The sequence below is a fragment of the Mus musculus genome, chromosome 16, assembly GCF_000001635.26.
Source record: "Mus musculus strain C57BL/6J chromosome 16, GRCm38.p6 C57BL/6J".
Classification (NCBI taxonomy): Eukaryota; Metazoa; Chordata; class Mammalia; order Rodentia; family Muridae; genus Mus; species Mus musculus.
Genome location: NC_000082.6, coordinates 65,825,521 through 65,851,764, shown reverse-complemented (window position 1 = coordinate 65,851,764; position 26,244 = coordinate 65,825,521). Strand labels below are relative to the sequence as shown.

The window sequence follows — 26,244 nt, the reverse complement described above, 5'->3', positions numbered from 1 at the left end:
TGCTTGTAGACCATAATTTACTGTGTTAAGGTAGGAAGGGCAACACCTGCATACCTGAGGCAAACACTGTGTGTGACAAGCTGTCTACTGGCAGGTATCTGCCATTGAAACAACAAGCCACAGTAGTTAATCTTAAAGCCTTCCTTTCTTCAAAACCACAAACTGCCGTGCAGGGCCCTCTAGTTTTTGGCTTTAACAACTTCTCCAGTGTCCAGCTGGCCAAGTAGCCATCAGGTAATGAAAGCATCACACAGGTGAGACCATCAGTACACAAATGAATTTATGACAAATACGAATTATACATCGAAGTGACTGGCCGTTTCCTTTTTTATCATAATGCCCACTTACTGAGTACTAAGCTTGAACATCAATAGAATTGATCACCTCCTGGGAGATAAGATCTTGGGATCATGATTCGAAATGTAGACACTGCTTACCAATCCAGCAAACTCATTTCAAAAGCAGATATAAAGACATTTTAAACATAGGGATGAAATTAACAAAAGAACGAAGAATGAGATGAAATATTCTTCTGTAAATTCTCTACAAACTACAGACTTTCTCCCAGAACTGAGAAAAGCAAGACCAAAGGGAGCAAAAAAGTTTGGATCACTTATTATAACTAAAACCACACGTTACGATGCTCTCAAGAGATTCTAGCTATCCAGACATCTGTTGGATAGCACATGCACATGCAGCCAAATATGCATCTTTAAAGAGATTTCTAGGTTTTACCATGACAGCTTTACGATTCAGAAAATAGATAATCCAACTACAAGAAGAGCTAATCTGAGAGCACCGATTGAGGCCTCTACTGCCCCAAAAGAGAAAGTTTGGTATCTGGGAGTATAAATTACCAAATTTTAAAAATAACTTTGGAACTGCTGAAATACAAGCATACTTTAATATGAATTTGGGCTAAGCCATCAATCTCTCTATTGAAGCGAAATGTGTTAGAGGAGACTCTGTAATGGGATGGACTACATGTGTGTCAATTCCTGTAGTGACATCAACTGGATTTTCTACCTTCTTTTGACCTGGATGCAAACTTGCCCTCTGACATGGTCCAGAAGAGTCTATTTAATTTTAGCAAATAGAAGCAGAGCTTCAGGGATACTAGAGATGCTAGGACCACTCAATACAGCACAAGCAAAGCCAGCAGGAAGTAAGCCTTAGAACACATGCTTGTGGTTTCAAAGAATGAACTCAAATCTCCCATATATCAGGTTGTTCCCACAAGGAAAAAAATGGCACATTTTGCCTCTCATCAGTCCTTTGCAAGATACTTTTGGTGTGTCATCTTTTCACTAAAGAATTCAGAACATATTGGCTGCAGACAACTGTTTGTGAAACCTTATATTGTTGATAAATAGCTGAAAGGGAATCAAGATAGCTGTAAATTCCTCAGGCCACAGAGAATGCCTTTCCATAATGTTTGTAGCCTTCTTGAAAGCTGATGCAGAATTGGCTGAGAATGGACTGTGAAACAGATTTCGCCATTTGAGCCACCCCTTTAGATGGTTCCCTGTGTGAGCTGTGAGCCACAGCAGAGCTACAGTGAAAAACCCTGACTCATGAGGCATACACTTCAGATTGTGCATTGTTCTCCATCAAAGCTCATGCAAGGATTATCTGGCTTTTTGTTTGTTTGTTAGTTTCTGTTTCTAACCTACACAGTTTCTGTCGCCCAAAGCACATGCGATTCTTTCAGGGAAGAAATCATAACATGATTTGAAAGCTTCCCAAACTTCCAGCCGCTGTCAGAGGAAAACAAGACCTTACAAAACATTTGAAGAGTTTCTATACATACAGAATTGAAACATTAATTTCTCGTTTGATTAGTGCCTGTCACTTGCCTGTGGGAATATCACATTGTACTCTTAGATATAATTATTTAAACAAGCAGGATGGGTTTTTTTTTTGTAAAATAAATAAATTAAATTAATAATTGAGAAAAGATGATGGTGAATAATTTTGTCTGTAATTTTAAGAAGAGGTTTTCAGAAGGAGGAGGGTGCCATGCAACTTGTACAGCAATCCCAAAGATTTTAAAGCTCAGTTGAAACAAAGTTAAGTTGGAAAATGGACTAGCAAACGCAAAGATACTGTTTTCAAAGAACAGTGTTAACTAGCACAATGATCTTGAGCCTAATTCATAGCCTCACGTTCTTGGTATGCATACAATTCCCTGAGTTCTATGAAGGGATATCCTCATTGTATGTAAGTACATAACAATGAGGCCAGTATGTTCATTTCTATTTCTTCACATTGGACCTGTAGAGTATCTTAGAAAAAGAAAGCTATGTCTTAAACATTTCCTAAGGTGTATCTGTCCCTAACCTTTCATCAAATTCTTGTTTCTTTTTCCCTTTCTTTGTCACACCATTGTCATTTTTTGCCTAACCACTCCCCGTATGTGTGTGTGTGTGTCTGTGTGTGTGTGTGTCTGTGTGTGTGTGTGTCTGTGTGTGTGTGTGTCTGTGTGTGTGTGTGTGTCTGTGTGTGTGTGTGTGTCTGTGTGTGTGTGTGTGTGTGTGTGTGTGTGTGTGTGTGTGTGTCTGTGTGTGTGTGTGTGTGTGTGTATCAGTGATATCAAAAGACCACTCTTAGGGAAGTTGGCTAACAAAAATCACAGCTAATTTTCTGGACTAGAACTAGATTCAGTTAGAGAGTCACATGTTAGAGGTTTTCCAAGCTTGCGTCAGTTTCTCAAGATGCTTCACACATTCGGTGTGAATTTTTCAGCTTGATGTGGTCCGTCTTTATTACAGGTCACGGCAGAGTTCATTTCATATCACAATGACCATCTGGAAACACAGCCATATTCCATAGTTGGGTCAGGTCAGAAAAATGAAGAAGTGAGAGGTTACAGGTTGGACTCACCTAGCCCAATGCAATGAAGTGGTAAGAGGAGTCTTAGAATTGATTTCATAGTCTGTTCTATTTAAGTTCTACTCTAGCCTTATATCCTACATCTCTTTTGACGTTTAAAATGATCCTCATGTGTTGAGTATACCTTTTTTCTTTTGGGCTCCAAGTGACTAGGGAAGAGGCTTACTAATAAAATCAATCTTTTATCTTTTTACTTACTTACTTTACGTCTGGGTAGAAGTTGTTACAGGATCTTGTTTCAATTCTTTGTACCACTAACATATACATAATTATATGTGTGTAAATAAACATGCTATATATGTGTGTACATATTTTTCTCCTTTTCTCTTACACCCATATGTATGTGAGTGTGTGTGTGTATGTATGTATATGTATATAAACGATTTCATTTTCTAAACTTATATTTTTCTCTTATCACTAATTTCATAATAGAGACTTCATTGCTTATAGCTTTTAATTAGAACATAACTTAGTGGACAGGTTTTCTTTGGTTTTAATAAATTTATATACTTGTATGCAGCACACTGAAACACATATAAGTCATAGACAACTTTTGTTTTTGAAGGATGTATACATCATTTTCTGCATTTTTTTTCATTCAGGCATAGCACATCAAGCCTAATTTACTAATAGATCCCGATTGACAGCAGTGCTTGAATATCACTTTTACTTATTTTAAATATCAAAAATATTTTTCTTAATATTGTGTGTGCTTTTAATTTTATGTATGCATGGTAGAGTCATGAGGATTCTGAGACACGGATAAAGTACTTTAATGTTAACTTACTTTCCAGGATAGCTTTTTAAAAGACTACAGCTCTTTATTTTTCTACCAGCTATAGATTTGAGGAGCAAAACTTTCCCTTAATCAAGCTGGCTTTTGCAAGGCTTCAAACTTACAAATACATGTTTACCCTATTATATGCAAATTGGTTTTCTCTAATGATTGCAGTTTTCCCTGAAGATTTCATCACACATCAAACATATGTGATGGAAGAGGAAGACTGTCTGAAGTGAGTTCTGCATTTTGAATATGTGAGTGTGAATCCTTCTGGAGCAGAAGGCCTAGGAAAGACTACGAGTGCAGTGTCTACTTCTGTAGGATAACTGGAAGTTTCAATAAGGGCTTACGGAATTCCGGCTTGGGTTTGTGAAGCCTACAGGATTGTGCAACTCATTGGTTCTCTCTGGTTCACCATCCTGTGTGTTTTCATGCAGAGTTCATTATCTGGCTAAATTTAGCATGCATCCTAGTATTTCACATACATCAGAGATGGTTTGCATTGTCCTTCTGGTCATGAAATTGTGACACTGTACTTGAGCCTAACACAACCACACCACTCAAGAGGGTGAAAATACTCGTTAACTTATCTTTAATAATTTTTCCCCCTTCAGTGGAAAGGAAGGTTACAGTATATGCCAAAAGGAAGAAAATAGCTTTGTAGAAATGTGACGAGTTGTTGATGACTAATCTCTTTACTGTTACTAAATAATAATAAATTTCATAATAACAAAGAGTCCAGATACAGCAGCCCCTATATTGTATTTGAAAACTTTCTGCGCAGTGTAATTAATAAACTGTATGCATTTTTGTGACATTTTAACTACTTTAATTGAAGTAACACCACTAATGTTCATATTCAATAATATAAATATTAGTGAACGGCACTAAAGCCATTGTAAAACATTATAGAGTTCAGGTTGACTTCTGTATCAAAATTTACTCATTGTCTATGGTGAGAGGAAGCATTTAGGAATAATTCCTATTTTTGATACGACAGAAGACAATCTCATAATTTCCTACTAGTCATGGGTAACAAAATTACCACAACAGTTACTGAAATTGTCAGTGTAATCCTAATCGTTCAGAATCCAGATGGTTAATATATGTTCCCTGGGAAGAGATGAAGTGGAGTGAATGGATGTTTTAAATGAAGCATCTCTATTATTTGTCTCCTTGGTGTTTTCTATGCTCTGCGGTGAAATTATCCCAGCTCCTGTGTTTTAATTGAGATATAAGGCTGACTCCTGTGGCTTCTTGACAATTCCTCTCCAAACTTGCCCTATCCCTCTGTTACTGTAAGACCTTGAATAAAACACTGCAGTATCAACCAATACTCAAGGGTCTTGGATGAGTTATGCTTGGTTTTCTCTAGACATTTTTTTAAATAAATTGAATGCTTTTTTAAGTTATTAGATATAAATTGCAGCTAATTTATAATTAGATTATAGTTAATATTTTAATGTAGTTAGAAGAAATTAGTAGTTATTTCAGAGACATTTATCCAATCTTAGGTTTTCAGCAGGTGACTACCAATTGCCAAATAAGTAAACATAGGTTTCAAGATGCAATCTACAGATGCAAAATTTACAGAATGGATTGGAATCAGAAACTGAAACCTGATTCCCCCATTTCTGCAATAGACAGAGGTTTTCTCATTTGCTCTTATAAACCGTTTTATCCTAGCTTTCTATTTTCTGTCTTTTATGACAAAATTATGCTTAACCAATTCATGCCATGGCAAGGTAGCCCTTAATTCTGCCTACCATAATCTTTTTTTGTTTGTTTGTTCTCTTTTCTTTTGTTTTGTTTTATTTTTCGAGATAGGGTTTCTCTGTCTCTATCCTAAAACTCACTTTGTAGACCAGGCTGGCCTCGAACTCAGAAATCTGCCTGCCTCTGCCTCCCAAGTGCTGGGATTAAAGGTGTCTGCCACCACACCTGGCTACCATAATCTTAATCAGGGACATAGTTTAGCCTATATAAAAGGAACACTATAGGCTACATAACAATTCAGCAGGAATGGAGGACTGGGATGATGCCAAGTATTGAACTTAGGCCTTTAAACATACTCATCAGACAATCTGTTACTGACTTCTGCCCCATTCCAGCATATAACAATTTTGAGCAACAGTAATTCCAAAGTAAATTACAATAAAAGACCTACTTGTCATTTATGGACAAGAACTACTTTCATAGAATATTCAGATTATGAAATTCATCTTAAATCAGAATTTTGTAGTCAAATTTCATAAAAAACTACTGTCTGTGACTTTATCAGCTTTAGTTGCTCAGAAGAGAAATAAATAAAAACATTTGTTTACTATTTTCCAGTGGTACCCAGTATTCTCAACCTATATGAAAATGTATGCACTCCACGAAATTATTTCCAGATTTTCTTTTAAAATAAAAAACAAAAATCTAATTTATTTTGAGATGGGGCTCTTTTTGTGGCCCTGGATGACCTGAAACTCAGTGTAGAAAATGAATCTAGTTTCAAACTGACAGCAATCCACCAGCTTTGCCTCTTGAGTGCTGGAATTAAAGACATGCACCTGTCATATTTATTTTTTAATGCATGTACATATATGATTGCATGGGGCTTATTGCATGTGAGGACAGTGCCCATGGTGACTAAATGAGAACAGCAGAGAAAGCACCGCAGATGTGGAAGCCAATGGACTTTGGGGACTGGGATCAGTCAGTCTTTCTGTCATGTTGGTCACGGGGAGCAAAGTAGATCATCAGACTTGGGCCACATGCCTTTACTCAAATAACCATCACATTGATGGCAAGATAGTTCCTTTAGAAATAGTCCAGTTTATGCCTCAATATATTATCGCAGGATTAGAAATAGAGTTTCCTGTGTTTATGGAAACCTTCAGAGCCTTCATTTCACAAGGAACCTGTGTCTCTAATATTTAGAATGATTTTGTTTCACTACCTGGCAACAACTTAATATGTGAACCACAATCTTGATTTGAAATCTGAAGATATCTTGGTTAGTGAGAGATGAAGTAAATTTTAGCAATCACAATAGTTCGGAGAAGGCTCATCTAAAGATTCTCTTACTGAATCCAAATGTTTAGTAGTGGCTTATATAAATTTATGTCTGCCTTTAGATGTATTTCTTAAGAAGTCAGAATAGCATCAACATGTTTTCATTACTTTTCTTACATATCAGATTTTATGAGCATATGGTGTAGTACAGAAAGTTGTTTTATTTTCCTTTGAATTTTAATTTTAGGTCACCTGTTTCTCTCTCTCTCTCTCTCTCTCTCTCTCTCTCTCTCTCTCTCTCTCTCTCTCATAGAAAGCATTTGACATTCATCATAGTGAAAAACAAAATCATAATAAGCTTGTAGCAGAAATAACATGAGGTCTTGTAAGAGAAATAAATCTGGGGATCTTCAGAGGAGCCCAAGCTGAAGCCAGGAGCAGCTTGTGTTTATAGAGAGGCGGCATCACAAAGCAAAACTCCTTTTACTTCTGGTAAGTTCAAGTGTAATGAACTATGAGACAGCTACAAATGAAGTTAGCTTTGTATTTCAGTAAAAAGGGCCTCATTAGCAAAGCTTTACTAGAAGGGAAAAAATTAAGACTGTGGCTTACAAGATTGTACATCTTACATTGGGTAAATTATGAATAAAAACTGTAAGTTAGAATGCCAGGATTCCACAGACATATGATAATCATTACAACTAGTGGAAGGTGAGCAGATTAGAAATTCTTTGTGTGATCCAATGGATGTCTGATAATACAATGCACACAGTTGCAGTCACCTTGAGCATTAATATGATATGTGTGAGAGTACAAACACAAACATTCCCACATTCACCTCCTCCTTGCACACAGAAACCCAGCTCAATACTCTGATCTTGCTTAACGTTCATCTTTCTTTCCTCTCACGATTAACACATTCCATATTATCCTCAGCCTACCTACTCGTCTTACCCTATACTCTCTGACAATTATTCATGCAAAATGAAAATTTCTGACCTTTCTTATGGGGAAAGAATTATAGTGAATTTTTCACAGCATATTCTGAGAAATGTATGCTTTAAACTCAGCGTGGTCCTAAAAGAGCAAAATGTACAAATCTCCTCCTGTACAAAGCTTAACACGTGCATTTACTGAAGAACAGATAAAAGCTTTCCAAATGTTGAAATTAATGGTGATCTCTGAGAGCATTACAGAATACTCTAAGTCACAAAGCACGTTTGACCATAGATCTTGCTTCTATCAAACCCACATTTCGAGAGTATAGTTCCCATAGGACTTGCAGAACCCACTTCTTAAACTGCCAATAAAAGGGGGAAAGGCTAATGTAAGATTTCTAAGAGTCTTTGGGACCTTTGTAGGAGGGCAGATGCAGGTGACTTGTGATTGTATCAGTATGTATGTATGTAAAACCTGTTCAACAGAGAGAAGAGCAGGGCAAGAGTAAGCCAAGTGTGACAGCAGCACAAACTTTCAGGACACATGAATGTGCACAGCTCTAGCAATGCAAACTTTAACGTGCACTAAGGACTCTCCTAGAATGAGTTCATCCCTTCAGAAAACAAGGGAACTCATTTCATTCTTAGGGAAGAGTTATGCCTACCACTCTCAGAACTCTATTATGACATGGGATTGCTAATTTAAATCCTGAAAATACTTTAAAACAAAATTATTACAAATATAATAAATTAGTACTTAAGCACCACATATACAGAAGCACATAAAAAATTTAAGCGAGATTATCGCAACATCACAAGATATATTTACAAGAAGTTTAAAAAGATAGTAAGATATTTTTACATGATAGCTTATAGTAATAGCTATCATACTCAATTTAATTTATTTAACACTATTTATCATTTAATTATATTAAATCAAATATTGAAACATATCAAATAGCCACCAACTAATGAATATGCAATTAAAATTATGCTGTTTGCATGCAATAAAATAAGATTCACTCCTAAAAAATTCCCATGCACACATAAAGTGAATGACCCTTGAAACCACCATATTAAGTGAAAGAAGGCACGAGTAGGATTCTATTTTCCTTCAGTGAAGAGAAGGCTAACTTTGTAGAGGCAACAAAGTAAATAAATAGCTACCAAGAATGGAGAGTGGGAGTAAGGAGGGAGTGGACTGTAACAAGTAAACAGCTTCTTACTGAAGGGTTAGAATGTTCTGGAATTAGACATTAAGGATTATTACACAAGATGGTGAATAACTAAGAATGACTGAATCATATTTACTAAAATGGAGCATATGATTTTCTGAATTAAAAATAAGCAATAACTTTTAAGTTTAAAACCAAGTTTGGTTTTAAATAAATAGAAATGAGAGTACCATCCCGGGTGTGCCCCTGTGTAGTGGCTTTACTGAACTGTCTTGTTTCATATTTTATAGATGAGGAAGATGAAGCACCTCGCTCAAGGTCCATATTGTTTTGTTTTATGGACCAAGCTGAGTTAGAAAGGTGGGCACTCTTGACTCCAAACTCAGGTTATCCACTAGCTTGCAGAGGTAATACCCTTGAATAACTTGGAGCTACCCAAGTTTCCAAAAAGTTCTGAGGGATGGCATCCTCATTTAGGTTTTTCTCCATGGTTGTTTTACTGTTACCAAAGAAAAGCTAAGAAGCAGTGAGAGGATAGAAGAACCAGAAAACTATAAAGTGTTCCTATCTGTCCCTAAACAGAAAAACTATATTAAACCTTCAAACCCGTGTACAAAACTTTGACCTTTGTCACATACTAAGTTCTGTTCTCATCCTTAGAGCCCCTTAATTTCTTTAAATTCTTCAAAATACCATTGCAGCCAAAATTATCATTTCACTTGCATTAAATGGAACGTTTATGTTCTCCCCAGATTAATATAGTGAAATCCAAATCCCCAAAGTAATAGTATTAGGAGATGAATCATTACGCCTAGAGAAAGGGTCCCTTGTGAGTGGATTGGGTGCCTTACAGAAGAAACTACAAGGCTAATTTGACCCTACAACCAATTGACATTATACTAGAAAGATGACCGGTTGTGAGCAATAAAGCAGGCTTTACTGTGACTTGAAAATGGCCAACATCTTGACCTTGGTCTCAGCAGTCTCGGAATTGTGAGAACCACCCTGTCTGTGACCATTTGTGACAGGAATCCCAAGGCCCTTCCCTCATAAGGGAAGCTACTGTATCTTTTCTTTACCAAAATATTCTTGAAGTAGTTGATTTCATTTACTTCTCATCTAGTGAAAGATGAAAATTATCCATATTTTGTTGGCTTGGCTCCGATACCTGGATTTGGGGAAATGTTCTGACTATGTCATTTGACAGAAGTCACTCCTTGCTTTGGAATTTACCTGGAAGCATCTGTTATTACAATCAATTTGAACAACAGAAGGGTAGTCACTGCCCTCTTATTGGACCCATAAAGTGAATGTTGTACCACTCCATCCCTTTCCCTCGGTGGTGAAATCATCCATTTTCCTCTTGTTACCTCAAGGCAAGGCTCTCTCAGAAACTGTTCTCTTTGGTAATTAGCTTCAAATGAACAAAGACACCCTATCCAGTGTCATGTCCCTTTTCCCAGAGTCAAGCCACAACCAAGAACTTGTAAAGGCTGAAATATGAAAGCCAACCCCTTGGCTGGAGGATCTTTCTCACACCAAAAATATGATCCCCTAGAACATCATCCCAAAACTGGCCCAAAGGCTGTTTCCTGCATAAATTAATACTTGCCATGCTCATGCAGTTGGGATTTGAATGTGGCATTTGATAGTATGTCTGAACTTTGGACTAGAAAATGACCGCTAAGACTCAGTGTCTTCTACTGTCTCATCACTGGCCCATGCAAGAGGGGCTGGCTCTTGCTTTACAGTCTTCTGCAGGATAAACACGCCATGCTATGCCTTCAGTCACTTATGTCAGAGGCACCTATAGCAAGCATCAGTTCTTTTTATAGTCATGGCACTCTGAAATATGATGGAAATGACTATGGGAAGATTCTCTGGAGTCCAATCCCTGCTGCTGCATATACATTTAGTTCAAGATAATAAAAAGTTCATTGTGGAGATTAGTCTAAGTAGAGACTTCCAATGGTTATGCCAATAATTTATCGTAATCCGTGTGGGTGCTTTGTTTTTCCGGTTGGGTACAAACATAGACTAGTCATGAATCATAATTATTATCCATTACTAAGCTTACACTGTGTAGCCTTTTGTGCATCCAATAGGGAAACTTCCGTTCCACACTACTAGTCATTGTAACATTATCATTTACCATCTTGCTTGCTACGCCACTGTGACTCTGACTGCATGCAGAACCATAGAGTGTCTAACTCAGGATTCTTTTGGAGCAAGTACAACAATAAGTTTGGGAAATTTGAAATACTGCATAGGAATTTAAGAAATATATATATATATATATATATATATATATATATATATATACAAAATTATGTGTAATGTACAGATATGCTAATATGCTGACATACATGTATAACGGGAATACAAAATTTTCTGTTAATACTTGACAACTGACAAAGGCTAGTCCATGATGCTTAGGCCCATAGCATACTCTTCACCAAGACAGAAAACCCTGTCTCCACCATACACTCAACCAGAGGCTAAAATGGGTTGGGGACAACAATGACACCTGAAAGTGCCAACACCATAATCTTCAGGACCAGTGAACTACAGAGATATATGTGTTCTATAATATATACTATATATTACTCTATAATATATAGTATATGTATAATATATATGTATCTAAATTCATTACTTCTTCTAAGTATTTTGAATATTATCTTTGCAGTACTCACTGATGTCCTCTGTTACTTAAACCAGAGAATGTAGGAAGAGGAAGGAAGGGAAAAGAAAACAAAGAGAAGACAAAGAAAAAAGAGAGAGTAGGAAAAAAAAGTCTACTCTTAAAATATGGTCCTTATTTATTTTTCAAAAGTCTGGACTGTAGACCACATTCCAAAAACAATCTGTTTTACAATGCATAACTGAAGCATACCACTACGTTTGAAATCTACTGGGCAGAACACATGGTATAGAGTGCAGAGTCATGGGAAATTTACAGAGGGGGTGAGCTATTTGTAAACATAAGGTATGAGACGATCGTGTTCAAAGGAACAGATTCCTCACAAAGGAGATGAGAGAAAAGTGCTGAGACTTTTCTCAGGCTACGCTTTCACGTACAAGTCATTCTCCTTCCCACAGGAATGCAGGGATTATTGCAAAATGGCTCTGTTCTACAAGAATATTAGCCTCGAGAGAAAACTATTACCAAAAAAAAAAAAAGCATCCAAAACTGATGCCTTAACATTTTCTTCTCTAGAAAGAAGGAAAATCTGTCTGCTCACCTGTATCGAAGCCCACACTTGGCACGATGTCCACTGTCCCATGAAAGGCTCCGGCCCATGCTGAGGTAGCCGTGGTGACTGTAGTCAGATCTGTCTTGGTGATGTCGCACTGGGGAGCAGGAATCCTGGCAGCTCGCACTGATGGCATTAGCAGGTGGCCATAGGCGGGATCCAAGGCAGAGCCAGCAGTTGGGTGGTGGTGGTGGTGGTGGCGATGGTGCACGTGAGCGTGAGGGTGATGATGGCGCAGGTACATGTCATGCATGTGGCTGTAGGACGGGCTCACCTGAGATGCCAGAGGATAGTGCCAAGACTCAGACGCAGTGGGGGGTGGGGCGGGGCCAGTCTGATGCAGGCCATGTCCTGGCCAAGAGTTGGGATCTGCTGTAGTAAAGGTGCCGTGGGGTGCAGTGACTTGGAAGTCAGGATGAACTCCCCCCAAACAAGGCGCGGGTGGGGGTTGGTAAGAGCTGGTCCAAAAGGAAGTTGGAAAATTACTCCGCTGGCTCGAAAGAGCTGAGCTGTCTGAGAAGATAGAAAACACATTATTGACATAAGATACGGTTCTGGGTTGGACTTGCCTTTGCTTGTCCCAGTGATTTTTTTTTTTTACAAGCAAGTGGATTATGATATTATACACTTTTTCTCTCTCCAAAGACAAATGACCTGATACTGGGATAAACTCTGGGGTCCCAGGGCAGGGCAATGGGAAAAGATTCAAAGTCCTGAGGAAGCCCTCTGCATTTGGTTTGTGAGCTTGTGCTATTCCAGTCGGAGCTGAGGTTTTCACGTCAATTTAATAACTATAAAGCTTCATTTCCTCTTGGGCTCCTTGTGGCTCTTAGTTCTAAAGAGAGGTCACTGGAATCCATTTCTCTGGTTAACATTTGTGCCATTGATGAGGTGTGTGTAGATTAAAAGTATTTTCACTTCTTTTAAATACCAGACCAATTTTTATTTACACAGAACATTCCGATGTCAGAAGTAAGAAACTGTAGGAAGATCATATACAAGTGTCCTCATCAAATCAATGATCATTAAAAAGCATATCTTTTATGTTCTCACTTTTAAGGAAACCTACCAGTTGTGTGATCTTGGAAATAACAATGGTTAGCATGTAATGAGAGTAGCCAAGTGTGCAACATCTCTTGAAGGTTGCTCATGAGCTCATCTGACTCTCACTCCAGTCCCATGCGAAAATGGAGACAGGCAAAAGTCTAAGATTTGGAATGCATGGACATACTCTTCAAAACCACATAGCATGCCTCAATGGTCAAAGGACAGTAGACTTTGCAATGGCCACAAAAGGGAACAATTATGATCACAACCTTGATTTGGAGAGTCTCTAGAAATGATAACCAACATAGGTTCAGATTGAGTTATACTTTTCAGTATCCGTAGATCTTATAGAAAACTATAGTGCACACTTTGAGACAAGAAAGAAAGAAGGAGGACCCTCCTCTCCTCCATCAGTCCCCTCAATTCAATGTCTCTATCATCTCAACACCATGGGTCAGACATAGAGAAAGCTAACAGACACACATAACTGTCACTGATGATCACCATCAGGAGGAACACAAGGAAAGAACATGACATGTGAAGATGCTTTCAAGAGCAAGCCCACAAAAAGAGCCGAAAAAGTGCTAACTATCGTGAATTAGAATGGCTGAATAGGAGTTAGGTCTACGAAGAGGTTAGATAAAATTCTGATGTGATGGAATATAAGGCAAAACACGAACATATGTACACAATCTACACAGAAGCACCAAAGCACAATAGTACCACCAGCATCAGTAGCATTTAAGTGATAAAATTCGATAAGCAAAATTTGTCCAAGAGAGAGAGAGAGAAAGGGGAAGAGGAGAGGAGTGGAGAGAAATGAGAGACAGACAGACAAACTGATTGACTATGAAGATATTAAGGACTCAGAGGAGTGTTGGCTTCCTGCCCAGAGAATTGAAGTGAATTATCATAAGGTATATCCCAAGGATCATAGAAAGGTTGTAATCTAAAGAATGACCAAGTCAGACCTGTGCTTAGAAAGGCCTCTGTCCAAGGTAAGCACAGGTCCAGCCCATAGATGACTTCTTATAACAATGTGTATTTATAGAATCTTTGTTTTGTGAAATCTTCACTTTCATTGCAGGCTTGTCAAATCTTTAGAGCCATAAAGAGACTTCTTAATCTCTTGGTCATTTTCTTCTGTTAAAATAGAAATAACTTGCTTGAATTCATCTTCTTGCAATCATCTTCCCCAGTATTTTTCATTCTGGCAAATATTCTACTGATTCTTTATGTTAAAGTTGGACATAAGCTTGCAAGAGGCATTACCTGTGCATATGCATTGTTGATGGTTTTATGCCAGGTTCAGCAGCATAAAAGAATATAGATTTTTCCTTTGAACAAAGGATATCCTAGCAGGTGTTCTTTGATAGAAATATTTAATCTAACATGTTTATCACTTCATATGCTTCCAGGACATGAACATTTTTTTCTTACTTCAATATAAATTTCTTGAATAACCTGTCACATGTATCATGGGGTTAACCAAATCAGTTCATCTCTGTCTTAGTCTGACATCTTGTCTAAGTTCCGTAATGGTGGCATAAACATCCATTCTTTCTCTGTCAGATCTGCACCCCTTCTTTCTGTGACCAGGGACCCACAGTTTCAAATTCATCTCTTCAGCATTACCATGGATCTCAGAACCCTTGAATAAATATATGAAACAATGCTCTTCAAGAAAGAAAAGGAGAGAAATGTTGCTGAAGCCTTCAGTCATTTCGATAAAGCTCTTAAATGAATGACTATTTGGGGACAATCACTACTGGTTAAAACAGTACTTAGGAATCAGTCCTAAGGACATTGTAGGGGAGCTTGCCAGGCACCAATCTCCTACTTTGCTGACACACCTCCCATCTTTGGTACGAAATCCTTCAATACTTTGTATCTCCTGGCACAACCATAACCTAAATATGAAAACTGACAACCCCTGATACACAAAGATGTGCCAGGAATACAAGTTCCTCTTATTGAACCTCCAGAGGAAAATATCCTAATCACAGAGATTATATCCCATTTATCTAGATATCTTCCTCTTGATTTGTATCAAGATGAAACTATTTTTATCCTATTACTCTATACGCATTGTAGATATGCGCACACAAATTCACATATTGAATACATTCTCTACAAAAATATTATTGTCTTATTTATGAAGTCATCTATTATGACAAGTGAAAATATTATCATTGAAAGAAGAAATCTAATTTTTAAAAGCCACTCTCTAAAAAAAATTGAACCACTCTTTAAAATTCCCCCAGGAAAAATAAAATTAAAAGCAACTTAATATTTTCCCTATTGGCAAAGGGGTCTCCTGAGATTAATAGAAAGTTTGTAGGGATCTACATAGCCCTTTTCAACAAACAATAATGAATTTTACAAGTAAGTGATACAATATTGAATGGAAAATATGGTCATGAAAAAAATCTATGATTCAGGATCACTATGTGATATTTGCTTATTTAAAGAAAAAAAAAATGTGATGCAAAGATACAGACGCTACACTGTGCTTTGCGTTGGAGAACCAGCATGCTTATTTTATATGTATGTAAATTTTTTTATTACGTGACTTTTCGCTTATGAGTACTTAATCATAGCCACATTTGGTGGAGAAGAAAGCAGATGAAAAGCTGCAGGAGCTATTTCCACGGAACGTTACCTTTAAGGTTAGTGGAAATGATTCAGAACTGGATAATATTAAGACTGACTCAATTGGGATTCCAGAGTCCTCATTGTTCAACACTCATACAATATTGGCATTTGGATGGTGACAATACTGAGAGTCTTATACATACAAAATGACCTAAGTATGATTTTGTTGAGTTCAGTTTTAGGAACACATACACATTTATTTATATAAATGGAAAATCAGGTGAAAGTGATACCATTGTCCAATGCAGTCTTTCCAAAGTATATATCAGATAATGTCACCTTCTTACTTTCAGGGAAATTTCTGTTTCATAGAGAAACAGAGGAGTTTGACCATAGATGCCAAATGTTCTTTTAGGTTATTTTAGATCTAAATTCTTTTTTGAATTGCACAATATTAAGAGTACTTTTTATAGCAACCCTACATACCAGAGAGAGGAGAGAGAGAGAGAGAGAGAGAGAGAGAGAGAGAGAGAGAGAGAGAGCAAAAAACTGTGAAACAAATTAGGAAAGATTTGAGTCTGTAAATATTAAAAATAATATTAAATGGAAAATAACACAAAGAAATGCTATCATTAAGTAATCTGTGATAATCTCCTTCTGACATATCCTTAGAGCAAACACAGATAAAAAAACATTAGTATCTAATATAACATTTTCCCTTAAAATTCACACTAAAGAAAACATTTAGAGAATTGGGGTGCATGCCTCTGAATTCAGCACTCAGGAAGAGGAGGCAGGTGGTGGAGTCTCCAAGTTCTCTGACAACCTGGATTTAGAGTGTCCTCCAGGTGAGCAGAGCTAGGAGCAAAACCCTGCTTCTTGTAAGGAAGAGGGGGGAGGAGAGGAAAAGAAAAACCGAAAGCAAGAACATTATTTAAACTCAATTCTTAATCCGTAGGTTCTTGATACTTTTAAGAGCCATTCCATGACTCTCCTGCTTCCTATAAAAAGCAACTGCCAGGTCAGAAAGGGAGTGAAATGTGTTCCATTCTTTCCTGTCATTCAGGAATTGTGCGAAGGTTGCCCTCCAGGGACTTTGTTGCAGCATTTGCTCAAAATCAGCCTCATGACTGCAATTGGAGCTAACCCTCAGGGCACTATCATGAGGTGAGTCAGGCCTCACTGTCCTCTCCCTTGCTGTTCTAGCTTCCTGGAAGCAGCAGCCTCCAGGGCCTCCATGAAGAGTCTATTCGGAATCTTTATTCCCAACCAACCGATTCAGGATATCTCTCTTCTTTCCTTTTCTCCTTGGCTCTGCTTAGCCTGGGCTATTCATTTGGAGGGGTCTTCCCACATGCCTGAGTTGCCCAAGTAGATCTCAGCTGCATCAGCTAACCAACAGGTAAATTTATGTTTAATGTATAAGAAAAGTAAATAAATGGCAGAAATTCCCATCAAGTGTGTTTTTTAATTGAGATTACTGCTCTGCTATGGCTTATGTGACCCATCCCCTTCTTGATACACATACACAGTCTCTGTCTCTCTCTCTGTCTCTGTCTCTCTGTCTCTCTCTGTCTCTCTCTCTCTCTCTCTCTTTCTCTCTCACACACACACATATACAGGCACAGTCTCTCACACACAGTCACACAGACACACAGTCTCACACACACACAGTCTTTCTCACACACAGAGTCTCTCTCTCACACACATACACAGACACACAGTCACACACACACACAGTCTTTCTCACACACAGAGAGTCTCTCTCACACACACATACACAGTCAAACACACACACACACACACACACACACACACACACACACACACACACCCCTTCCATAAAAACCAAAGCATGAACATATGTGAAACTGATGTTTCAGTCTAGATGTTTCATGGGGATAAAGAGAAAGTCATGTTTATTTTGTTTTCAGTCCTGAAATTCACTGTGAGGTTTGATAGAGCTCCCAAAATACTGTACCAAAATAAGGTACAAAAATGTCATACCCCTCACTGTTTTCCTAAGCTGTACATCTCAAAAGACATTTGGTAGCCCAATGGAGAGTAATTGAATTCGACTGTAACTGCTGTTCTCTTAGCATATATGCACTCTTTATCTAAAGATTTACTATGGAAATAGATTATTCAAACATAGTTCAGGTGTAAATTCATATGTCACACACACCAGTAGATTATAATAAAGCCATACTACAAGCCAGAGTGTTTAATGCAGGTGCCGGCAGCTTCTTTCAAAGCTATCCCTAAATGGTGTCATTAGCATTATCAATAGCCTTGAGGCCTTACTATATCCTGGACATTGCTTTGTGCTGGAAATATGAGCTTCTAGAAAACAGAGTTTTTAGATTAAAAACAACATTAGTTTTCCATCTGCCAAGTAATTGGGATATCTACAGAAAAGAGAAGGCATCTGCCTTAGTGACTATGTTTCTTCTAGTTCTGCATGAAACCTTTCATGTATGCTTCCACACATTACTTATAAAAATCCTCGACTGTGAGTAGCAGTGAGCACACGTTACTGCAGGAACAGTCTGCCCCAAAGAGATTTTTTATTTTATCTTTAGCTCTTTTTTATTTTAGTTTTAAACTTCAGAATTACATACATGACTACACTGTATTTACCACATTTTCATATCTGCCTTGGCCTGGCCAACTCTTCCCATACCTACTCATCTGTCTCTCAAATTCTTTGCCTTCTTTGGATAGGCCACCAAATCCAGTTAGTGTTCATGTGGAGCAAGGGAAGTCCTGAGTGGATGTCTATTCTTCATATGAGCTCAGCCATGTAAAAGACTAGAATGCCTTAAATCTCTGGAAATGTCAGAGCCTTCCCTGGGTGGGGCTTGAAGAGATGGCAAGCTGTTCTCTACTACGTGTGCAGATGCTGATGTATGTGTAGAAAATGTGCACTGTAACATTCTCCTTCCTTGATGGTTATAGCCTGAAGACCGACTTTTCCCCTACTTAGACTAGTTAACCCTATCTTCTTGTGCAGCTGTGTGCAATAACACCACCTCCCTTATCAACTGTGGAAAGAAAACACACCAAGCTTCCCGGATGCTGTGGCTTCTCCATTTGAGAACTTAGACCCTCAAACCCCCAGTTTTTCTGTAAATGTATCTGTCTTTTCTTTATTTCTTCTCTGCCCCATGGGTCCAACCCCTGGAATCATGTAAGAGACCACCAAGGGCTGTCCATGTATGTATATGTATGAGGCCATCCACTGGAGCATTCTAAACCTACCAGGGATAAAGATGGAGCAGAGATTGAGAAGATACCAACCAAGGACTGGGCCAACTCGAGACCTATTCCCTGGGACAGAGATAACCCTTGACACTATTAATGACACTCTGCTATGCTTGCAGATTCTCTGCTATGCCTAGCAGAACTGTCCTCTGAAAGGCTTCTTCCACCAACTGATGGAGACAGATGCAGAGACCCACAACCAAATATTAGGCAGAGCTTGGGAAGTGTTGTGGAAGAATTCAAGGAAAGATTGAGGGAACTGGAGGGGCCAAGGAAACAAGAATATCTACATAGGTGACTAACCTGGACTCATGGGAGCTCAGAGACAGAATCACAAACCAAAGAACTTTCGTGGACTGACCTAGGTCCACTACATGTATCTAGCAAATGGGCAGCAGGATGTCCATGGGAGTCCCCTATCAAATGAAGTGAAGGCTGACTGACTCTGTAGCTTCCTCCCATTGGGTCCCTTTTTCCTAGGTAGGCTGCTTTGTCTGGCTTCAGTGGGACAGAATTCACTTTGTCCTGCTTTGACTTGATGTGCCAGTAAGGGATGGTACCCATGTGGGACTTCCCTTCACAGAGGAGAAGGGGAAAAGGGAATGGAGCAAGGGGGTATGAAGGTGAGACTTGGAGAAGGTGATGAAGCAAGGGCTGAGATTGGGATGTAGAGTGAATACGTCAATTAAGTGGAAAAAGGTAAATGCCATTTTCCACTAAAGACACCACTTTCACACAAGCTGTTAATAAATTAATTATTTCACATTCAAAATATACGTGATACTATAATCCCCAACAGAGATCAATCGGACCCATCCTGGGAAATAATTTTTGAAAGAACACATAACAGACTGGAGGTCATCCCAATTTTATTATCTGACCAGGGTAAGTGTATAAGAGAATATAAAGAAATCATTTCCATTTCTAAAATTGAAAGACCAATATATGAACTCTAGGAGATATTCCATTGTAGTTAAAAAGTGCACTTCCAAGTAAGAAAGACAACTGGGAACATAACTTTGGTTAGTCCTGGGGAAGATATAAACTTGATCTGACTAGAGATTGTAGTTCACTGCAGTCAATAAAATGCCTGAACTAGTCAAGGAGCTGAAAAGACACTAAATACTCAGTCTTAAGTGGGATATCCTTATTAACCTCTTACCCTCCAAAGGATAAAGAAATATACCAGAAGAGGGAAGAGAAAGAATGTCAGAGGCTGGTGATGGATAGATATGCTGTGAAATACTGCCCTCGGGGCATAGATATAGCTATTGTACATATGAACCTACATAAACTGTGGCTACCTGTCCAAGACCTGTATATGATCAAACCAGCCAGTTCAGATGGGGAGAAAATCCTCACACCCCATTCCTCAGAGAGATTTTAAGTTGTTGCTCTAACACTACATTGTATATATCAAGGAATAAGATGAAGAGCAAAACCCATAAGGAATAGAACCTGGAGACAGAATCATCTAATTAGATGAAGCTTTTTCAATTAATATTGAATTATGACCAATTCACTTCACTGGACATGTGAATCTCAATCATTATACCTCCTCTTTAAGAAACTTTCTATATCTTTAAATTTTCCCATCAATTCCAGTCAAGTTTTGAAAGATATTTGTAACTAGAAGCAACAATGGCTACATTCAGTTTATAAATAGAAATAGACAATGCACTCGGCATTCTCCAACTTTGCAGGTTTACTTATACCAGCAATTACTTGGTCCTGTGAATTCATTGTAAATAAAACTGCAAACAACATGTACACCTATAACATCAGCATTGTAATGCAAACAGAAAGATTGCTGGGGCTTGCTGGCTTCCAGCCCATCTCCAGATTTAGAAAGTAGTCCTGTCATAAGGGAATAAGACAGAACTTGATAAAACAGGACACCCAAATTTGATGTCTGACCTGTACATGTAGATACACAGGTTCAGGCACCAGCAGACATATATAAACATTTGCCAGAAAAGCATAAAACATACAGTAGAAAACTGTAGGAAGAAAGAAAGGAAGTGACGGAGGGAGGGAGGGAGGGAGGGAGGGAGGGAGGGAGGGAGGGAGGGAGGGAGGGAGAAAAAGAGGTAGGGAGGGATGGAAACTGCACTCAAAGACTTCATACAACTGATTAATTTTTTAAATGCTCCTTTGAAGACTTTTTAAAAAGTATTTGATACATGGAATGAACTTCATTCACATATTTCCATCTCCTAGAATTATATTTCTCTTTGAGTATCCACATAGAAAAGTGCTACTTTGAGTATTGAGGGAATCCACATATGATAAATAGATATAGTTTTCATAGATTTTGCAGGGCAAGAGACAAAAAGACATGAAACACTGTGTGGACATACTACTCCACATATCTGAGCAACTTCCTTCTCAATGCACATTCTAAGTTTCACTCATCTTTAAGAAGTTTTCACTGACTATTCCTTCTGTATAGATCATTTTACCAGAAACAGCCACGTGTTGAAAGCTCTCATTACCTATGTTCGGATGCAACTGTCTTTGAGAAGGCTTTCAGTATCACCCTCAGTAAAGTAAGACCTTGCATGTCACTTCTTACATCCTTGTTTATTCCCTGTCTCTATTAGCAACGCCATGAATGTAGAGCAAAGTGCCTTGAAATTTACATAGCATATAGCAGACCCTTAGGAAACATTTGTGGCAAAGTCAACTGATGAGTCAGCGGGTAGACCAGAAGGCCAGATTTAAGATGATACCAAGACAATGCTGACAATGGCTATTAAAACATGACCTCCATTCCCCCTTGTTGTATAAAAATCAGAGAGCCAATCAATGCTTTCCTCTGGTTGTTCTAATTTCTACATAGAACAGTTGAATTGTTTTACAGTCGTTATCCTCATACTAAACGTGTTCTGGCTTTGGCACTATAGATGCCTGGCTGCTCCGGGTAATTTGTGACCCTACTTTCTCCTTTCCAGACTAGGTCATCACAGGATTACATAAGACAATGTGCCGAAAAAGGAACCGTTGTACTTGTTACTCTCCTGGAACTAATTTATATGGATGTGATTAATTATTTGGTACATAACTGATTACCTAAAACCATCTGACTCATGGAATTTTTCTCGTTTTCTTCAAATTATTCACATTCTTTCTCAAGAGTTATCAAATAAGATATTGGCTCCTACCATAAGCCTTGAGCTCTCAAGGCCTCTCTCTTCCTGTACAAAGGTCATGGGATATACTCATCCATGAAGCAGGAGTCATGTGGGTGACTTCTCATAAGCCTCTATCTGAGATGATATTCCCTTACCACTCCCTCTTACAATGCCTCCTTAGTATTGAATACATTTGATAGGCAGCAGAGGGAGGAAAGGAAGGAAAGAAATAGAAGGAGGAAGGTGCAGTAGGAAGGCAGGCAGAAGGGAGAGAATGACAAAATGAAGCGTGAGCAGGAAGACGAAGAGTTTATCTATAGATAAGGGCCAGCGGTGTCAGCTGAGGTCCTCTTGTGCAACAGCACAGCCGTGCCTGTTACAATGATGTGAGCCATTAGTCACAGATCACAAGACCCTTCTGCAGGTGGACAGCCTTTCCTTGTCACAGGTACCACCCAGAACAGCTGTGACTGGTGATTCCCGCCACCTTCCTGCAGGTATTCTGACGCTATAGATGTTTCACAAGCAAAGACAACATGTCACTGATTCCTGAACTTGAACTTCATTCTGTTAACCTGGCCAGCACTAAGTATCACAAATTAACCCCCACCAATTTCTCAGACCTCATAGGGTTACGAACATTGCTTTCTAAAAGGTTCTCTCTTGAGACCCACAGTTGTAAACAATTTTCCTGGCTACTTCTTGGAACCAGGTGAGCTTGGAACAAAGTATTTACATATAACACATTTCTCTGAAGCTGTCCTTAATAGGCTTTACAATTTTTTCCTCTCCAGCCTTGTCGACCACCAATTCTAACATGTCCCTCACCCACTGAGTTTTTAAAACTAGAACACAGACACACACAAGTCTCTGTGCTCACCGCAAAGAAGGAAATAAAGAATTCTTCAGCCCGGAGCTTTTGGGTTTTGGTTTACTGAGGTACAAACACTAGCATTAAGCCACGGAGATCCTACCTGTGAGAGGTGTGTGCCCTGTAAATGGTTCACAGAAACGGAGTAGTGAGAAAGCCAGTGAGAGAACACCGACGGCTTTCCAAGTCTGTGTTCTTGGGTCATAATCAGAACTCAGCTATGTCACTGCATGTAACACACCTAGTGCAGTGAGCAAGAATACGCTTCTGGAATATGTGTTTTAGAGGCTTACTCAGGCACGCCTATTATTTTGAGATCCACACTGGGCCACCGGGGCTTTAGGAATGAAGCTTCGAGCTCAGTCTGGCCACGATAAACTGGGGCCACTTGTATCACTGCTTTTTTTTTTTCCATGAGGAATTTAAGGGGTGTGACTGCATCCTTTCCAACCCTGCATTCCACATGTGACAAAACTGATCCAGCTGTTTGTCTGAAAGAAATTCCTTGCTGTCCTTAAAAATTAAAAAGCAAGTGGATAATCCGTTCTCCAGGGGCAAGCTTCCAGCTGGAGCTTGGTAGAGGCAGTTGCGAAATGGCGTGCTCCAAAGGGCATCTGCTTTCTCAAATTCTTACCTCGCCATAGGGGGGTTAGCCCCATCTTGCTTTTTGAAATGGCAGATTCGGGATGCAAGGTGTTGGCTTGGCCCAAAGCTCTTGAGAAGTGTTCATCCACTACTGACCCAATGTCTCCCTGGAAATAAGTGAAAAGGACACAGCGAGAGTTAAGGTACTCCATCTCGGCAGGCTGGTCTTTCTCCTCCTCCTCCTCATCCTCCTCCTCCTCCTCCTCCTCCTCTTGTTTGCTGGGAAGCGTGACTTCCAGAGAGTCCTGCATCTTGCTGTATACCGCTAACTTCTTCTGGGATAGAATAAACAAAACATAGTATCAAAGACAGTTTGTGGCAAAGCATTAACTAGTTAACTTTTCACTTTAAAAAAACAGAATCTAAATATTAACATATGTTTGCAAACTGATTCTTCTTCATCTGTTTTATTCCATCTTTTCCTTTCCCAAACCAGTTGCCTCCCTCCCACACTAAGAAAAAAAAAAAAAAAAGAAGTCTGTTATTCCAAATTTGGCCAAGAGAGAGGGCTGTTATCAAATTGTATAATTTCAGAGTGTCAGACAGAGTTTTTGTTTGTTTGTTTTTTTAAAATCCAGCTATACTAAATGAATAACTTTTTTAAAATGTGACAGATTCCCTTTGGTTTTTTTAAGGCTCATTTATATGTACTTTAAACGATTTAATGTACAGCAACATTCTACTTTAGGACAGTGGAGGAGACATGAAAACTAACTGTCCAGGGAAGGGTGGAGAGGGAAAAAAGCTTTTCATAAATGAAATAAACTAAAACAAAAACAGGAATGCACCCTCTTAAAAAAGGATTTGGCAGATGTGCTGAACTCATTTCTCAAACATCAAACTGAAATGACAGGGTAAGTCTGTGTGAAGATCCATTTTGCACGGACCATGTTTTTCTTATGTTCCACTCACTACTATTATCATAGAGGGGGAGAAAGAGTTTATTGTGACTTACTGAAAATGCTAGCAAGGATTAACTCTTCAAATAAAAATGGGCAGAGTGCGATATCTTAAAGTATCTCAATATACAGTCATACTTACAGTAATCATTAATACATATTATACAAGAAACTGTCCTAAAACCTCACATATATGACTTGAGTTGATTTTTATATCTATAACTTGGTTATTATTGCTGTATGTAGCTAAAAGACAGAGAAACAAATGTATAGAGAAGTTAAGTAAGCTGCCAGCAGTCACAAAGTATATGTCTGGTGAAGGCAGAATGCAAAGAAAGTAAACACGTGTAGACACACATTGTACAACCATGTTGGGAAACAAGGTAGAAATCTCTAGTATGGGGGGATAGTCTCCAAATAACCATGATCAACATTGTTTTACTGAATGGAAATTTGGCAGCTAATTGCTATTTTATTACATCAGCTTTTCATGTTTTCCAATGTTTTCACTGAATGTGTGTGACTTAAAGATTAACAAAAACTTCACTGTGAATGATACATAAGAAAACACTCTGGGTGGCCTCATAAACATTCCCTATGAATAGCATAACAACAAAATCCAATTTTTAAATTTAATATCTTTTCATATCATCTTATTAATAATAAAATTATATATTTCTACAGAAATTATACATGCTGGAAAAATAAGTCTGAATAGTGAAACCACATAATTGCAGAATTCTCAGTAGTTTTGCATGTATTAGCACTATACATAGTTCCATTTAATGTTTCTTATGTAATTATTAGTTTTAGAACCAGTAACAACAAATCATAAGTTTATCTTTAATTGATCTATCATTTCCTTTTGGCGACAAATATATTGTTCTTTTTCCAGTTGGTGCCATAAATGGACACATGATATAGACTGATGAATATGAGGGAGATGTGATTTTAAAATATATTTGCTATTTTTTATATAAAGTTTGTGTCAATGTGGTTTTCTTACAAGTAGATAATTTATTCCATGTGAATGAATGTGTCTTATTGATGAACAGGTAGTTATAAAGCTGTCGGGTTATATTTCTTCTGATCTACTTTTGTTCAAATTTGACTTTGAAAACAAAATACCACCTTAAAATATGTTACAAAAATTCAGGAACTGAGCCAAATAACTTTTAGATTTTAATTTCATTTATAAAATTAAACAAACTTAATTTACTGGTCTAGTAACTGTGCTGGTTTTCTGGATGCATGAATATTTACTGAAAACCAGCATAGATAAATAGCTATGCATAACTCTGTCCTACCTATTCTGGCTTATTTGAAAGACCACTTTTATACTGAAATGAACTTAAAGCTGACCCATAGAGTCGTTTCTGCGCTCAGAGTGCTCATCATCACCCACAAGACTGATGAGGGCGTGTTTGCCCATACCCCTTCTATACCTTTATTTTATCTTTACTTTTTTAACATTTATGTTAACTACCCAGATAACGAAAATGATTCGTTTCACTGCCAATTAACAACAATTACATCTTAAGTAAATTAAAAAGTACATGCAAAATATTTTTTAATTGAAACTGTAAAACCTAACATAAATACAAAATAGCTCTGTGATAAGTGATAAGCACCATAAGCCATCTCAGGACTAGTTGCTGGCAGTTGTGTTTCAACTATAGATTTTCATTTTACAGTTGCACAGCTTTGTAAACTCTGCATAATTCAGGGGGACTTTTTCTACCAACC

General features: G+C 38.2%; 1 protein-coding gene across 4 annotated transcripts in view; it reads right to left on the bottom strand.

Moving 5' to 3' along the window:
• The window catches only part of Vgll3 (vestigial like family member 3), a 51,180-nt gene that overhangs the window by 14,604 nt on the left and 10,332 nt on the right, over positions 1-26,244 (bottom strand). For 2 of the 4 annotated variants that reach the window (NM_028572.2, XM_006523098.3), the window contains exons 2-3: positions 23,589-23,871; positions 12,032-12,556 (exon numbers count right to left, since the gene is read on the bottom strand). In NM_028572.2, coding sequence (NP_082848.1) covers positions 12,032-12,556; positions 23,589-23,871 — 808 coding nt within the window. Of the gene's footprint in view, positions 1-12,031; positions 12,557-23,588; positions 23,875-26,244 lie in introns of all 4 variants that reach the window. The other 2 variants (NM_001368760.1, NM_001368761.1) reach the window with 2 other exon arrangements.